We start from the raw sequence: 18,061 nt of genomic DNA, 5'->3' as shown, positions 1-18,061 counted from the left end.
TGTGAATTCTTTGTTTAACTTTGAACCCCATTTTTAATAGGGTTATTTGTCTCCCTGCAGTCTAACTTCGGGAGGTCTTTGTATATTTTGGATATAAGTCCTCTATCAGTTGTAGGATTGGTAAAGATCTTTTCCCAAACTGTTGGTTGCTGTTTTGTCCTAACAACAGAGTCCGTTCCCTTACCGAAGCTTTGTAGTTTTATGAGAACCCATTTGTTGATTCTTGATCTTAGAGCATAAGCCATTGATGTTTTGTTCAGGGAATTTTCTCCAGTGCCCATGTGTTTGAGATTTTTCCCCACTTTTTCTTGTATTAGTTTGAGTGTATCTAGTTTGATGTGGAGGTCCTTGATCCACTTGGATTTAAACTTAGTACAGGGTAATAAGAATGGATCAATCTGCATTCTTCCACATGCTGACCTCCAGGTGAACCAGCAGCATTTGCTGAAAAGGCTATCTTTTTTCCATTGGATGTTTTGGCTCCTTTGTCAAAAATCAAGTGACCGTAGGTGTGTGGGTTCATTTCTGTGTCTTCAATTATATTCCACTGAACTATCTGCCTCTCTCGGTACCAATACTATACATTTTTTAACACTATTGCTCTGTAATACTGCTTGAGTTCAGGGATAGTGATTCCCCCAGAAGTCCTTTGCTATTGAGGATAGTTTTAGCTATCCTGGGTTTTTTGTCATTCGAGATTTATTTGGAAATTGTTCTGTCTAACTTTCTGAGGAATTGGATTGGAATTTTGATGGGGATTGCATTGAATCTGTAATTTGCTTTTGGTTATATGGTCAATTTTACTATATTAATCCTGCCAATCCATGAGCATGGGAGATCTTTACATCTTCTGAGATCTTCTTCAATTCATTTCTTCAGAGGCTTGAAGTTCATATCATACAGATCGTTCACTTGTTTGGCGAAAGTCACACTGAGATATTTTATATTATTTGGGACTATTATAAAGGGTGCCATTTCCCTAATTTCTTTCTCGGCTTGTTTCTATTTTGTGGAGAGGAATGCTACTGATTTATTTGAGTTAATTTTATACCCAGCCACATTGCTGAAGGTGTTTGTCAGATTTATAGTTTTATGGTGGAACTTTTGGGATCACTTAAATAGACTATCACATAATCTGCAAATAATAATATTTTGACTTCATTGTTTCCAATCTGTATCCCTTTGATCTCCTTTTGTTGTCTGATTGCTCTGGGTAGGATTTCGAGTACTATATTGAATATGTAGGGAGAGAGTGGGCAGCCTCTTCTAGTCCCTGATTTTAGTGGAATATTTTCAAGTTTCTCTCCATCTAGTTTAATATTAGCTACTAGTTTGCTCTATAAAGCTTTTACTATGTTTAGGTATGGGCCTTGAATTCCTGTTCTTTCCAGGCCTATTATCATGAAGGGGTGTTGAATTTTGTCAAATGCTTTCTCAGCACCTAATGAAATGATCATGTAGTTTTTATCTTTCAGTTTGTTTATATAGAGGATTGTGTTGATGGTTTTGCATATATTAAACCATCCCTGCATACATGGGATGAAGCCTACTTGATCATGATGGATGATTGTTTTGATGTGCTCTTGGATTCAGTTTGCAAGAATTTTATTGAGTAGTTTTGTGTCGATATTCATAAGGGAAATTGGTCTGAAGTTCTATTTCTTTGTTGGGTCTTTGTGTGGTTTAGGTATAAGAGTAATTGTGACTTCATAGAAGGAATACAGTAACACTCCACCTGTTTCAATTTTGTGAAATGGTTTGGATAGTATTGGTATGAGGTCTTCTATGAAGATCTGGAAGCATTCTGTACTGAACTCATCTGGACCTGGTCTCTTTTTTGGTTGGGAGACTTTTAATGACTGCTTCTACTTCTTTAGGAGTTATGGGGCTGTTTAAATGGTCTATTTGTTCCTGATTGAACTTTAGTAACTTGTATCTTTCCAGGAAATTGTCCATTTCCTCCATATTTTCATGTTTTGTAGTAGGATGTGATGATTTTTTTGATTTCCTCTGACTCTGTTGCTATGTCTCCCTTTTCATTTCTGATTTTGTTAATTTGCACACACTCTCTGTGTCCTCTTGTTAGTCTGGCTAACGGTTTATCTATCTTGTTGATTTTCTCAAAGAACTAACTTTTGGTTTTGTTGATTCTGTGTAAATTCCTTTTTGTTTCTAATTGGTTGATTTTGGCTCTGAGTTTCATTATTTCTTGCCTTCTACTCCTCCTAGGTGTGTTTGCTTCTTTTTGTTCTAGAGCTTTTAGGTGTGCTGTCAAGCTACTGATATATGAACTCTCCTGTTTCTTTCTGCAGGCACTCAGAGCTATGAGTTTTCCTCTTAGCACAGCTTTCATTGTGTCCCATAAGTTTATGTATGTTGTACCTTCATTTTCATGAAATTCTAAGAATTCTTTAATTTCTTTCTTTATTTCTTCCTTAACCAGGTTATCATTGAGTACACACGTAATAGTCAAAACAACAAATGCACAAAATAAAGAAAGAATATTAAAAGCAGTAAGGGAAAAAGGTCAAGTAACATATAAAGGCAGACCTATAAGAATTACACCAGATTTCTCACCAGGGACTATGAAAACCAGAGGATCCTGGACAAATGTCCTACAGACACTAAGAGATCAGAAATACCAGCCCAGGTTACTGTATCCAGCAAAACTCTCAATTAACATAGATGGAGAAGCCAAGATATTCCACAACAAAATCAAATTTATACAGTATCTTTCCACAAATCCAGACCTACAAAGGATAATACATGGTAAAGCCCAACACAAGGAGGCAAGTTACACCCTAGCAAAAGCAAGAATCTAATCGTTTTGCAACAAAACAAAGATGACAAGCAGGCAAACATAATCTCATATCCAAACATGAATAAAACAGGAAGCAAAAATAACCATTCCTTAAGATCTCTCAACATCAATGGTCTCAATTCTCCATTAAAAAAACAAATATTAAGAAACTGGATATGAAATGAGGTCACAGCATTTTGCTGCCTATAGTAAACACACCCCAGAGACAAAGACAGACACTACCTCAGAGTAAAAGGCTAGGAAAAACGTTCCAAGCAAATGTCTGAAAAAGGAAGCTGTAGTAGCCATTCTAATATCAAATACTATCAATTTTCAAGCAAAATTCTTCAAAAAAAGATAAGGAAGGACACTTCATATTCATCAAAGGAAAAATCCACCAAGATGAACTCTCAATCCTAAATATCTATGCTGCAAAAACAAGGGCACCTACATACATAAAGAAACCTTAGTAAAGCTCAAACCACACATTGCCCCACACAAAAATAGGAGATTTCAGCACCCCACTGTCATCAATGGACAGCTCATGGAAACAGAAATTAAAAAGAGACATAGACAAAGACTAAGAGAAGTCATGAACCAAATTGATTTAACATATATTTATAGAACATTCTAACCTAAAACAAAAGGATATACCTTCTTCTCTCAACCTCATGGTACTTTCTCCAAAATTGACCATATAGTCAGTCATAGAACAGGCCTCAACAGATACAGAAAGAAAGAAATAATCCCATGCGTCCTATCAGGCCATCATGGGCTAAAGCTGTTCTTCAATAACAATAAGGAAAGAATGCCCACATATTCATGGAAGTTAAACAATGCTTTACTCAATGATAAACTCATCAAGGAAGAAATAAAGAAAGAAATTAAAGACTTCTTAGAATTTCATGAAAATGAAGGTACAACATACAAAAATTTTTGGGACACAAAGAAAGCTGTGCTAAGAGGAAAACTCATCGCTCTGAGTGCCTGCAGAAAGAAACAGGAGAGTGCATATATCAGCAGCTTGACACCACACCTAAAAGCTCTAGAACAAAAAGAAGCAAACACACCCAGGAAGAGTAGAAGGCAAGAAATAATAAAACTTAGAGCTGAAATCAACCAATTAGAAACAAAAAGGAGTATACAAAGAATCAACAAAACCAAAAGTTGGTTCTTTGAGAAAATCAACAAGATAGATAAACCGTTAGCCAGACTAACAAGAGGACACAGAGAGCGTGTGCAAATTAACAAAATCAGAAGTGAAAAGGGAGACATAACTACAGAATCAGAGGAAATCAAAAAAATCATCACATCCTACTACAAAAGCCTATATCCAACAAAACTTGAAAATCTGGAGGAAATGGACAATTTCCTAGACAGATACAAGTTACTAAAGTTAAATCAGGATCAGATAAGCCATTTAAACAACCCCCATAACTCCTAAAGAAGTAGAAGCAGTCATTAAAAGTCTCCCAACCAAAAAGAGACCAGGTCCAGATGGGTTCAGTGCAGAATGCTTCCAGACCTTCTTAGAAGACCTCATACCAACACTTTCAAAATGATTCCCCAAATTGAAACAGATGAAGCACTACTGAGTTCCTTCTATGAAGTCACAATTACTCTTATACCTAAACCACACAAAGACCCAACAAAAAAGAGAACTTCAGACCAATTTTCCTTATGAATATCGATGCAAAGGTACTCTAAAATTCTTGCAAACCGAATCCTAGAGCACATCAAAACAAACATCTATCATGATCAAGTAGGTTTCATCCCAGGTATGCAGGGATTGTTTAATATACGGAAAAGAATCAATGTAATCCTCTATATAAACAAACTGAAAGATAAAACCGAATGATCATTTCATGCTGAGAAAGCATTTGACAAAATTAAACACCCCTTCATGAAATATGTCCTGGAAACAACAGGAATTCGAGTCCCATATCTAAACAAAGTAAAGGTATATGAAGCAAACTAGTAGTTAACATTAAACTAAATGTAGAGAAACATGAAGCAATCCCACGAAAATCAGGGACAAGACAAGGCTGCCCACTCTTTCCCTATTTATTCAATATAGTACAAGAAATCCTATCCAGAGCAATCAGACAACAAAAGGAGATCAAATTGATACAGATTGGAAAGGACAAAATCAAAATACCACTATTTGCAGATGATATAATAGTATATTTAAGTGATCCCAAAAGTTCCACCAGAGAACTTCTAATCCTAATAAAGTCCTTCAGCAAAGTGGCAGAGTATAAAATTAACTCAAATAAATCAGTAACATTCCTCTCCACAAAACAGAAAGAAGCTGAGAAAGAAATTAGGGAAATGGCACCCTTTATAATAGTTCCAAATAATATAAAATATCTCAGTGTGACTTTAGCCAAACAAGTGAACGATCTGTATGATATGAATTTCAAGCCTCTGAAGAAAGAAATTGAAGATCTCAGAGGATGTAAAGATCTCCCATGCTCATGGATTGGCAGAATTAATATAGTAAAATTGGCCATTTTACCAAAAGCGATCTACAGATTCAATGCAATCCCCATCAAAATTCCAATCCAATTCTTCAGAGAGTTAGACAGAACAATTTTCCAAATTCATCTGGAATGATAACAAAAACCAGGATAGCTAAAACTATCCTCAACACTAAATGACTTTCGAGGGAATCACTATCCATGAACTCAAGCAGAATTACAGAGCAATAGTGACGAAAACTGCATGGTATTGGTACAGAGAGAGGCAGATAGTCCAGTGGAATATAATTGAAGACAGAGAAATGAACCCACACACCTACGGTCACTTAATTTTTGACAAAGGAGCCAAAACCGTCCAGTGGAAAAAAGATAGCCTTTTCAGCAAATGCTGCTGGTTCACCTGGAGGTCAGCATGTGGAAGAATGCAGATTGATCCATTTTTATTACCCTGTACTACGCTTAAATCCAAGTGGATCAAGGACCTCCACATCAAACCAGATACACTCAAACTAATACAAGAAAAAGTGGGGAAGAATCTCAAACACATGGGCACTGGGAAAAATTTCCTGAACAAAACACCAACGGCTTATGCTCTAAGATCAAGAATCAAGAAATGGGATCTCTTAAAACTACATAGCTTCGGTAAGGCAAAGGACACTCTTGTTAGGACAAAAAGGCACCTAACAGATTGGGAGAAGATCTTTACCAATCCTACAACTGATAGAGGGCTTATAGCCAAAATATACAAAAAGCTCACGATGTTAGACTGCAGGGAACAAATAACCCTATAAAAATGGGGTTCAGAGCTAAACAAAGAATTCAAAACTGAGGAATGCCAAATTACTGAGAAGCACCTAAAGAAATGCTCAACATCTTTAGTCATAAGGGAAATGCAAACCAAAAACAACCCTGAGATTCCACCTCGCACTAGTCACAATGGCTAAGAGCAAAAACTCCAGCCACAGTAGATGCTGGTGAGTATGTGGAGAAAGAGGAACACTCCTCCATTGTTTGTGGGATTGCAGACTGGTACAACCATTCTGGAAATCAGTCTGGAGGTTCCTCAGAAAACTGGACATTGAACTACTTGAGGGCACATACCTCATTATTGCAATAGTGATAAGTCTCACATGGGAGGAAACAGTCACTTTCTGATTGTTTCTATGCTTGATAAGTAAGACAGAGTTGATATTTGTTTCTTTATCCCTGATTAAATACTATGACTGGAGAAGCTATTAGGCCTTAATGTTGAAACAACTGCTCCTGTAAATGGTCTTGATATGCCTTTCATATTGTCTTTTAAATGATTATGTTTTTGTAATTTAGAACAATATATACTTTAAGCTTATATCAGGAAAGATACCTTTTGCAATAAACAATAGCAAAGCACAGATGCATAGCTGGTAAAATACTGACAGGAAACTTAATGTGATTGACCAATGATAATTGGAAATAAGAATATCACCTTCTCCAGGAGCCATGGACCATGTAAGACAATGGGGTCAGGGAGAGAATGTAAGAAATGTTAAAGGGTAGATATATGTGTAATGTAGACATCTGGGTATGAAAGGACTGATACATTGGAAATCACAACAACTATAAATATTTTCACTAGACTGGGCCTATCTATCTGTACTCTGTCATGGAAGGAGGCTCTTCTTAGAATGGTCACTGCTTCCTGACCTGAGGATTTATAGCATGACAAGAGCTGATAATGAAAGGAGAGACATTTTCTCTCCTTTTGCCATTCTCTCCTTTTGCCATTCTCTCATTTTGCCATTAGCAAAATGCTCATTCTCTTGTAAATAACCTACTAAAACTCATTGGGTAATAAGAGAATTCATGAAAGCAGAAATATGCCACAAATTAGGAAAATGAATGAGATTAGGAGGTAAGCTAGTTTGACAAGAGACCATGGTAGGGACTGATTACAACTAAATAGCTTATGCACATGTATTGACATAAAAACTCATTAATACATATATGAAATATATACAGTATAAGATTAAAATAATAAAAGCAAGATGGTAGAAGTGAATTATTCTATAATATTAGCAGGAATATTAATTAGTACAAATTTAATAGAAAGCATAATGGAGACTTCTCAGAAAAGTAATAAATAAATCTATCATATAGTTTGGCAATCACTTTTCTGAATATATTTGGTATTTATATCAATAATATCATTTAGATTCTCATGTTTATGGTAGTTTAATTACAGTATATATGATGTGAAAATATTGTAAGTGTATATTGATTGATGAATAAAGAAATTGTTCATTGAAGCTAGAGAGATAACTCAGTGTTTAGGAGCATTTATTCTTGTAGGAGACATAGGTAACACTACTAGTACCTATTGTGGGGCTTTAATATACCCTTCTTGAGGTTTACTAACAAAGACATGGAGACAATATAGTTTAAGGCTGTTGATGTTTGGTGGAGCAGACTCTCAGCTACAGTTTAATTTAACCTCATGTCCCTGCTACTGAGTGCTCCCTTTATGCCTGTATCTCTTTACCTCCCTACTTCATTCACTCCCATGCTTCTGTCTTCTCTTGCCTAGGTGATCTGGTCTTGCCCAGCACAGCTGCCAGCTCTTTATTTTCTCAGAAGCCACATTTCAGTCTGAATCAACAAGTATCAAGACAAGGTTTGATACACTTCTTTGGGTTGCCTTTGGCCTGAATGAGCACTAATAACCTCCCCCATAGCAGTGAGCTTTTTATGTCAAATAATTATGTTTTTGGTAGGTGAGAAAAGTCAAGATTTACATTCAGAAAGCTGGTAATGGGCTATTGAAAGAAAATACCAAATATTCTTCTTGCTTTAAGCTAAGGAGGAGGGCAACCCTATAGGAGGACCAGAAGTCTCAAATAACCTGGATCTCCAAAGACCTCTCAGATACTGTGCCACACACGACATAGCATACACCATCTGATATGAGGCCCCTGGTACCTATACAGCAGAGAACTGTTGGGTTTGGATTCAAAGAAGATGCACATAACCCTTAAGATAATCGAAATCCCAGGACTTAGTGATTTCTGATGGGCTGGGGAATGAGGATGTGGGGGTATCCTTGTGGCGATGGGGGTAGGGTGTATGAGATATGGAATCATCAGATGGTGAAATGGTTGGGAGATAAAATCTGAACTGGAAAAAAAGTGTAAGGTGAAAATGAAAGAGAGGAAAGGAAATGCACAGTCACACCTTCATACATGTGGAGGAAGGCCGTCCAAACAGTAACATATCCATAGCTTATAACCATCAATAACTATTTCCAGAGGATCTGATACCCTCTCTGGCATCCACAGTCACTGCATGCATACAATAAATAGAATAGACAAAACACTGGCAAAACAGAGATATATAAAATATAAAAAAATTGATCTTTGAAAATAGTTGATTTCCATAAAATGGGATTCTTTTCATCTACTATACAGCATCATAGATAAATCATCAGGGGATTATATTAACTTAAAAAATCAGATGTACAAAGATAAACACAGTTATATTAGGATGTTTACTATTTGAGTGTATGGAACACTTGCTAGGTAGTATATTTTGAGGCTTATTCAGGACATTTTCCTAAAATGCAGGAGCTGGACACAAAGTTTCCTCATTGCCACCTTCATGTCTTTGTTCCTCAGTGTGTAAATGGCAGGGTTCAGGATGGGTGTAATCATGAAGTCCAGAATGGCGAGGAACTTATCCACTGGCACTGTAGGAAATGGCCACATGTACACAAAGATGCATGGTCCAAAGAACAAAACTACCACAGAGATGTGAGCAGAAAGTGTTGAGAGGGCCTTGGACAAATCTCCTGATGAATGTTTCCTCACAGTGAGCAGGATAACAATGTAGGAGATAATCAATAAGAAGAAGGTGCCAATAGAAATGATGCCACTGTTGGCAGCCACCATGAACTCCATTCTGTAGTTGTCCATGCAGGCCAGCTTGATGAATCTAGGAAGATCACAGTAAAAACTATCTATCTCATTCGGACCACAAAACCTCAAATGGACAACAAAACCTAGTTGGGCCACTGAATGCAAAAATCCAATGATCCAAGCCCCAGATAGAAGCAAAAGGCACATCCGTGGGTTCATGATGGTTAAGTAGTGAAGGGGCTTGCATATGGCCACATATCTGTCCCAGGCCATGGCTACCAGCAATACCATCTCAGATGCCCCGAGGACATGAAGGACAAATATCTGGAAGACACAACTGTGGAATGAGATGGTATTGTGCCCAGAGGACAGGTCAGAAATCATCTTGGGTACAGTTAAGGTGGAAAGACATAAATCAATAAATGAAAGATTTCCCAAAAGAAAATACATAGGGGAATGTAAATGTTGGTCAAAGGCTAGTGTAAACACAACAAGGGTATTGCCCAGTACGATGGCTACATATAATACCATAGAGAAGGCAAGGAAGAAATGCCGTATTTGCTTAGATGTTGAAAGTCCCAGAAACACAAATTCAGATACCTTTGTATAATTTATTTCATTCATTAACCTTGAATATTTTTCCTGTAATAAACAGCAAAAATAAAATTATAAAGGAATATTCCACAGTATTCATAAGAAGTAGGTGCCCGCATTAATGTAAAATTTTCATCCTCCCTTAGCAAATCCCTTGGCAAACATACAAATTTTCCCATTAATTTAAAAAGTATTCAATAAGTGGTCAGATAACATGCAGAACTGTATGTATAAATTAATTTGTTCCACGTAAAATGCCATGTGCAATAATCACAGACTCTTCCTTCACTGTTCTGTGTAGATGTGATGTGAACATTAAATATCCTATTGCATTATGTGGTTCATTATGTTAGTTGTATGGATAGGAATCTTATATGTTAGTTGTGTGAATAGGAATCCTTTCTGGGTGATACATAAACTTATACCTATAGCACATAGCACTTTGGGAGATGTTTACACTAAAATGTGAAGAATGAATAATGTTAAGTAACAGCAGTTTATAGGGAGAAAACTATACAAAAATACCCAGGAGTATAAAGTAACTAAAGCAGCAACAAATAGTTGGTCAGTAAGTTTCTAAATCAGAGGAAATTTTATATAAGCTAAGAAATAAGTCTATAGTTATTGGTTAGGAATTAAAGGAAATATTCATGCTTTAATAAATGAGTGATAACTCTAATATAAGAAAACAGTGGAAGGGTGTAAGAGAAGAAGATAACACAGATCATTTGCAAGTTTATCCTGGGGCTATGCAAAATATATGAAAATATTCTCACTCATTTCTTCCTTAGAGAATATACTCTGTTCATTTGCCATGCAACTCTGTTGAAAAAACTTCCCAGGGCTGGGGATTTAGCTCAGTGGTAGAGCTCTTGCCTAGCAAGCGCAAGGCCCTGGGTTCAGTCCCCAGCTCCGAAAAAAAAAAAAAGAAAAAAAAAAACCTTCCCAACACCTGCATTACAAGCACAACTCATTTTGTGCTTCTCCTGGTTTTAATTCTCTTTAAACGAAGCAGAGAGTAGAAACAGTAGTAGTGGGAACTGTGGCTATTATTTGTAGCAATTAGCTTATACTATTTCCCATGTATTACACAAAGTAACTTGATTCCAGGTTTAAATTTTACTATGTTTAACTATTGTTTCAAGTGTATGACTTTCTACTGGCATCTATGGTTGTCATCTTAGTGTGTATTTCTCTTAAAATTTTCTTATACACACGATTCACTTTTTCCAACAAAGATAAAGTAGTTTTAAAACTGAATGTAAATACATTACTATTCAATTTTTGGCATCAGCAACCATGCATTTTTCCTTAATGATATCAATTCAAAAATAATTGAAATGTTAATGAACATTTAGAAATTTTTGTCTTTGCTTAGTTCTTTGAATACTTGCATTAACTATTTATGATATCTTTCCAATAGAGACAGTAACTATAAATTGATGTTATTATTAAAGTGCCCCTCTTAAAAATTTCACCTTCTACCCTGCCAAATTTGTCAAGTGATTAAGTAATGTGTTCTTAGAGATTATTGTCAAAAATTCTACTCATATGCTTTGAAGCATTTGGAAAAAGATATTCCTATATTTTCCCATTAATAAAACATGACTATGTACACATATGCAATGGATAATTCATACCTTTAAAACTTTTACAACTATAAAATAAAGTAGAAGAAAAATAAGTATAAATGTCAGCCTATCTCTTTATATATCTGTTCTAATTAAAACAATACTTAATCAAATATAAGAAATTTACATGATGTATTTGATTTTATTCAAAATACCACAATTTCCAACATGCTGTGTGACTTGCCAGAAAAACGTTTAATGCAATAAAAAATTAACCCTTCTGTCAAAAGTAGATATTTTCTAACAATCTAGTATTCACTGGTCTATGAAGTTCAAATTACTTTTTCTCTGTAACTATGTGGGGAGGCTTTAACACATTGAAGTATACTAACACATCTAAATGTCTACTTCTGTAAGGAACATTTGTGTTGGAGTCATTCTTGCTAAAGTTATAAATGGTGACATGCATTCTGCCCTCCTACATATTTCCATCCAGTAAGTATATGACTAAAGATTTTTAAAATGTAAAAGTGGGTTACTATCTTGTTTTGTGAGACATACAAGACAAAGTCTCAAATAGAAATTGAAACACTCTGAAAATTCTCGATTGATATGACAGAATCTACAGATCCTTCTGACCCAATATTATGGTTAGTAAAAGCAGGGAAAAACAACTTCTGTATTTAATACACTTATTAATATCCTTAACACATAGTCCACAAGTACTTAGTAATATATTTCCCTCTCTATGGGCCATAAAACAACATCTTTTAGTTTTCCCCTTTGAACCTTTAGCAATTAAAAGATATTTACTAAGTGACACTGAATGGGCCAAGAGAGAGATTTGATACTCTAAAATTCCACTTTCTTCTTTTTTTCTTACTTACCTGATCAGAAAACAAATGAATAAGGAAAAGTATGTTAGCAAACACTATTTTCACTTTTTAAAATTTTTTGATTAGTTCCTATGAGTACTTTTGGAACACTGAAGTTAGAACACCACAGCCCCAAATCCAGCTCTCAGGACCTCTTGATACTGGAGTCCTAATAGTCCTTAGTCCATTCATCATGGGAATTCTGCACTGGATTCCCATGGTAGGAAGAATGAGCACATACTAAAAATTTAATTAAAGAATAAAATTAAAGGGCAAAGATCCATTCATGTATTAAATCAAAACCAATAATTTTTTAAAAGGAGAGCCTTATTCCTGGGTAGTAGACTGTCTTTAACCATTTCTTTGGCTAGTACGAATGAGCACGTTGTAGCTATTAGAATGTCAGAGAACAGGCTGTGGCAGTAACTATTAGCATATCAAGTAGACAGTTTATGTCATTATTATATCATACAAATAAAATTATTAAAATAAATTGTATATTTCATAATCATTATTGAATATATATCATGACATTTATGATGAAATTGCCAAGTTTTGACTTAATAAATTAGAGTTTCTATAGCTTGATTTACTTAGATCTATAGCAGACCATTAGGCTTTGTCTGCCACTAGATCTGCTCTGCTTCCAGACATTCCAAGGGCCTGTAATCTTGGTGTGAAGATCAAACTTTAATTGATTATTTGAGAATTTCACAAAATGTACCCCGATCATACTTGCTTCCACACTGGGTCCTCCAGGTCTACACTCCCAACATTAAGTCCTCCCTTACATTCCATAAAACAAAAAATTTCAAGGCAATTAGTGTTGCTCATATACTCATTGGATCATGGTCCACTCTCCGTGATCATACCTTAAAGATAATTGAGTTCTTTCTCAGCTCCCTATGTTCATCACATGTTTTTGATCGGGGTTTAAGACAGCACATCACTGAGTAGTTCTTGCTTTGACTCACTCTGTAGGTCATCACTGTTCCTATCAATATTTTTAAGAATCTCTTCAATGGCTTCCTGAGTACATGTTATTGTCCTCTGGGGGTCATGTTGGGGTCCCTAGTTCAATTTGCCATAGGAAGTCTTGTTGATAGGACAAGCTTGTGCAGCTACTAGAACCCATGTTGATATCTATGATCAGGGCTGTCATTATTATCTGTGATCTATCCTGCCACTGGAAGCCATGATGATATCTCTGATCAGTGCTGTAGTTGGGGTCCTTGTTGATCTTTGAGGTTGATGCTGCTTCCAGAACCCATGATAAGGTTCTTCTGTGACCACAATGAGGTCCATCTTCCATGGTGTTGATAAAGACCATGTGGATGTCCACGTTTCAAGATGCTACTGGAGACCATGCTGATGTTCATGCTCTGAGATGTAGGCTTGTAGATGTTTGTGGTCAGTGCAAACATAGGAATCCTTGAGGAATTCCATGGTTTGGGGATTATGTTGGATGTTATAGGCAGAAAAACTTTAGAGTGCTCTTGATGGTCTAAGATGCAACGTTGAGAATGAGAGACATTAAATGATTCTACAATGCCACCCCCCCCAAAGAAATTACTTTTTTTGTAATTCAAAGTAAATATAATTGTTAGGTTTCTTTTTTCAAATTTAAAGTTGTTTCATCATTTTTAATTGTTTTTTAATTTATTTTTATTTTTTATTTTTAATTGGATATTTATTTATATCTCAAATGTTATTCCCTTTCCCAGTTTCCTGTACATAAGCTGCCTATCCCCTCTCCCTTCCCTTCTTCTATAAGAGTGCTCCCTTCCCCATCCTCTCACCAGTTACTGCCCTCCCCCCTGCCAAACCCCTACACTGGGGATACAACATTAACAGGACCAAGGGCTTCTCCTTCCATTGGTGCCCAGCAAGGCCATCCTCTGCTACATATGCAGTTGGAGCCATGGCTCAGACCATGTATAGTCTTTGGGTAGTGGTTTAGTCCCTGAAAGCTCTGATTGGTTGGTATACTTATGAGGTTGCAAGACCCTTTAGCTCTTTCAATCCTTTTTTTAATTCATCCAATGGAGGCCCCATTCTCAGTTCAGCAGTTTGCTGCTAGCATTCTCCTCTGTATTTGATATGTTCTGGCTGTGTCTCTCAGGAGAGATCTCTCTCCAGTTCTTGTCAGCATACACTTCTTAGCTTCATCAATCTTATCTGGTATTGGTGCTTATATATATGGGTGACACATGGGGCCGGTTCTGAGTGGCCAATCCTTCAGTCTAGGCTGTAAACTTTGCCTCCCTATCACCTCCTATGGATATTTTTTCTCCGTTTTAAGAAGGAGTGAAGCATCCACATTTTGGTCATACTTCTTCTTGAGCTTCATGTGGTCCATGTATTGCATCTTGGGAAATCTGAGCTTTTGGGCTAATATCTGCTTATCAGTAAGTACATACAATGTGTGTTTTTCTGTGATTGGGTAACCTTACTCAAGATGATATTTTCTAGTTCCATCCATTTCCCTATGAGTTTCACGAAATCATTGTTTTGATAGCTAAGTAGTACTCCATTGTGTAGATGTACCAGATTTTCTGTATTTATTCTCTTTTGAAGGACATCTGGCTTCTTTCCAGCTTTTGGCTATTATAAATAAGGCTGCTATGAACACAGTAGAGTATGTGTTTTTGTCGTATGTCCTAGCATATTTTGGGTGTATGGCCAGGAGAGGTATAGCTGGGTCTTGAAGCAGTAGAATGTCAACTTTTCTGTGGAACCTCTGACTGATTTCCAAAGACGTTGTACCTGTTTGCAATCTCACCAAAAATGGAAGTGTTCCCCTTTCTCCACATCCTTGGCAGCATCTGCTGTTGCCTGAATTTTTGATTGTAGCCATTCTTACTGGTATGAGGTGGAATTTCAGGGTTGTTTTGATTTGCATTTCCTTGATGACTAAGGATCTTGAACATTTCTTTAGGTACTTCTCAGTTATTTGATATCCCTCAACTGAGAATCTGTACCCCATTTTTAAATAGGGTTATTTGGCTCTCTGGAGTCTAACTTCTTAGGTTCTTTGTATATTTTGGATATTAGCCCTCTATCAGAAGGAGGATTGGTAAAGATCTTTTCCAAATCTGCTGGTTTCTGTTTTGTCCTAATGACAATGTCTTTTGCCTTATAGAACCATTGCAGATTTATGAGGTCCCATTTGTCAATTCTTGATCTTAGAGCATGAGCCTTTGATGTTCTACTCATGAAATTTTTCCAAGTGCCCACATGTTCGAGACTCTTCCCCACTTTTCTTCTATGAGTTTAAGTGAATCTTGTTTTACATGGAGGTTTTAAGTTCACTTGGACTTAAGCTGTGTACAGGGCAAAAAGAATGGATTGATTTACGTTCTTTAACATGCTGATCTCCAGTTGAATGAGCCCCATTTGTTAAAAATGCTTTCTTTTTTTTCCATTGGATGGTTTTGGCTTCTTTGTCAAAAAAATCAAGTGACCATAGGTGTGTGGGTTCTTTTCTGGATCTTCAATTCTATTCCACTGGTCTATCTGCCTGTCTCTGTACCAATACCATACAGTTTTTATCACTATTGTTCTGTAATACTGCTTATGGTCAGGGATGGTGATTCCCCTACAAATTTTTGTTATTGTTGAGTATAGTTTTCCCTATCCTGGGTTTTTTTGTTATTCCAAATAAATTTGAAAATTTCTTTTTCTAACTCTATGAAGAATTGAGTTGGACTTTTGATAGGGATTGCATCGAGTCTGTAAATTGCTTTTGACAAGATGGCCATTTTTACTATATTAATCCTGCAATTCCCTGATCATGGAAGGTCTTTCCATCTTCTGAGATCTTCAGTTTCTTTCTTCAGACACTTGAAGTTCTTGTCATACAGATCTTTCACATGCTTAGATAGAGTCATACCAAGGTATTTTAGGTTTTTGTGCAATTTTGAAGGGTGTCATATCCCTAATTTCTTTCTCATCCTGTTTATCCTTTGAGTAGAGGAAGGTTACAGAATTGTTTGAGTTAATTTTATACCCAGCCACTTTGCTGAAGTTGTTTAACAGGCTTAGTAGTTCTCAGATGGGTTTTTGGGGCCACTTAAGTATATTATCATATCATCTGCAAATAGTGATATTTTGACTTCTTCCTTTCCAATTTGTATCCCTTTGACCTCCTTAGTTAACTGATTTCTCTTGTTAGGACTTCGAGAACTATATTGAATAAGTGGTAGAGAGTGGGCAGCCTTATCTAGTCCTTGATTTTAGTGGGATCGCTTCAAGTTTTTCTCCATTTCTTTATATTAGCTACTGGTTTGCTGTATATTGCTTTTACTATGTTAAGGTATGGGTCTTTAATTCCTGATCTTTCTAGGACTTTTATCATGAAGAGGTGTTGAATTTGTAAAACGCTTTCTCAAAATCTAAGGAAAAGATCATGTGGTTTTTATCTTTGAGTTTGTTTATATAGTGGATTACATTGATGGACTTCCATGTATTTAACCATCCCTGCAACCCTGGGATGAAGCATACTTGATCATGATGGAGAATCATTTCAATGTGTTCTTGGATTCAGTTTGCAAGAATTTTATTGAGTATTTTTGATTCGATATTCATAAGGGAAACTGTCTGAAATTCTCTTTCTTTGTTGGGTCTTTGTGTGGTTTAGGTATAAGAGTAATTGTAGCTTCATAGAAGGAATTTGGTAGTGCTCTGTCTGTTTCTACTTTGTGGAATAGTTTGAACAGTATTGGTATGAAGTCTTCTAGGAAGATCTGATAGAATTCTGTACTAAACCCATCTAGTCCTGGGATCTTTTTGGTTTTGATACTTAATAACTGCTTCTATTTCTTTAGGAGTTATGAGGTTGTTTATATGGTTTATTTCTTCTTGATTGAACTTTGGTAACTGGTACTTGTCTAGAAAATTGTCCATTTCTTCCAGATTTTCCAGTTTTGTTGAATATAGGCTTTTGTAGTAGGAACCAATGATTTTCTTTTTAAGTTTGAGAAGATATTATAAATATTATACGCTTTATTTTTTGGATGTAGTAGTAGGCAAAATATGGGTCATTGTGATTGAAAGTATTTTTTTTTATTTACTTGAGTTTTTTTATTTACATTCGAGTGTTATTCCCTTTCCCGGTTTCCGGGCAAACATCACCGTAATCCCTCCCCCTCCCCTTCTTTCTGGGTGTTCCCCTCACCATCCTCCCCCGATTGCCGCCCTCCCCCCAACAATCACTCTCACTGGGGGTTCAGTCTTAGCAGGACCAAGGGCTTCCCCTTCCACTGGTGATCTTACTAGAATATTCATTGCTACCTATGAGGTCAGAGTCCAGGGTCAGTCCATGTATAGTCTTTAGGTAGTGGCTTAGTCCCTGGAAGCTCTGGTTGCTTGGCATTGTTGTACATATGGGGACTCGAGCCCCTTCAAGCTCTTCCAGTTCTTTCTCTGATTCCTTCAACGGGGGTCCTATTCTCAGTTCAGTGGTTTGCTGCTGGCATTCGCCTCTGTATTTGCTGTATTCTGGCTGTGTCTCTCAGGAGCGATCTACATCCGGCTCCTGTCGTCCTACACTTCTTTGCTTCATCCATCTTGTCTAATTGGATGGCTGTATATGTATGGGCCACATGTGGGGCAGGCTCTGAATGGTTGTTCCTTCTGTCTCTGTTTTAATCTTTGCCTCTCTATTCCCTGCCAAGGGTATTCTTGTTCCCCTTTTAATGTAGGAGTGAAGCATTCACATTTTGAACATCCGTCTTGACTTTCATTTGTTCTAGGCATGTAGGGTAATTCAAGCATTTGGGCTAATAGCCACTTATCAATGAGTGCATACCATGTGTGTTTTTCTGTGATTGGGTTACCTGACTCAGGATATTTT

The 18,061-nt window shown here is 36.6% G+C and overlaps 1 protein-coding gene across 1 annotated transcript; it reads right to left on the bottom strand.

Annotated features, from left to right (window-relative positions):
• Window positions 1-8,852: 8,852 nt before the first annotated feature.
• On the bottom strand, window positions 8,853-9,791 carry Or4f53 (olfactory receptor family 4 subfamily F member 53). Its single transcript, NM_001000365.1, has one exon. It carries the CDS (start codon window positions 9,789-9,791, stop codon window positions 8,853-8,855), a length of 939 nt encoding a protein of 312 aa, NP_001000365.1.
• Window positions 9,792-18,061: the final 8,270 nt, after the last annotated feature.

Source organism: Rattus norvegicus, chromosome 3 (assembly GCF_021556685.1).
Source record: "Rattus norvegicus strain SHRSP/BbbUtx chromosome 3, alternate assembly SHRSP_T2T, whole genome shotgun sequence".
NCBI classification, from domain to species: Eukaryota; Metazoa; Chordata; class Mammalia; order Rodentia; family Muridae; genus Rattus; species Rattus norvegicus.
The sequence above is the reverse complement of the archived record's forward strand: the minus strand, read 5'-3'. Positions and strand labels throughout refer to the sequence as shown.

What these genes read in the sequence shown, in the direction of transcription:
- Or4f53 (NM_001000365.1), bottom strand. Translation starts at nt 9,791, where the DNA reads ATGAATGAAATAAATTATACAAAGGTATCTGAATTTGTGTTTCTGGGA.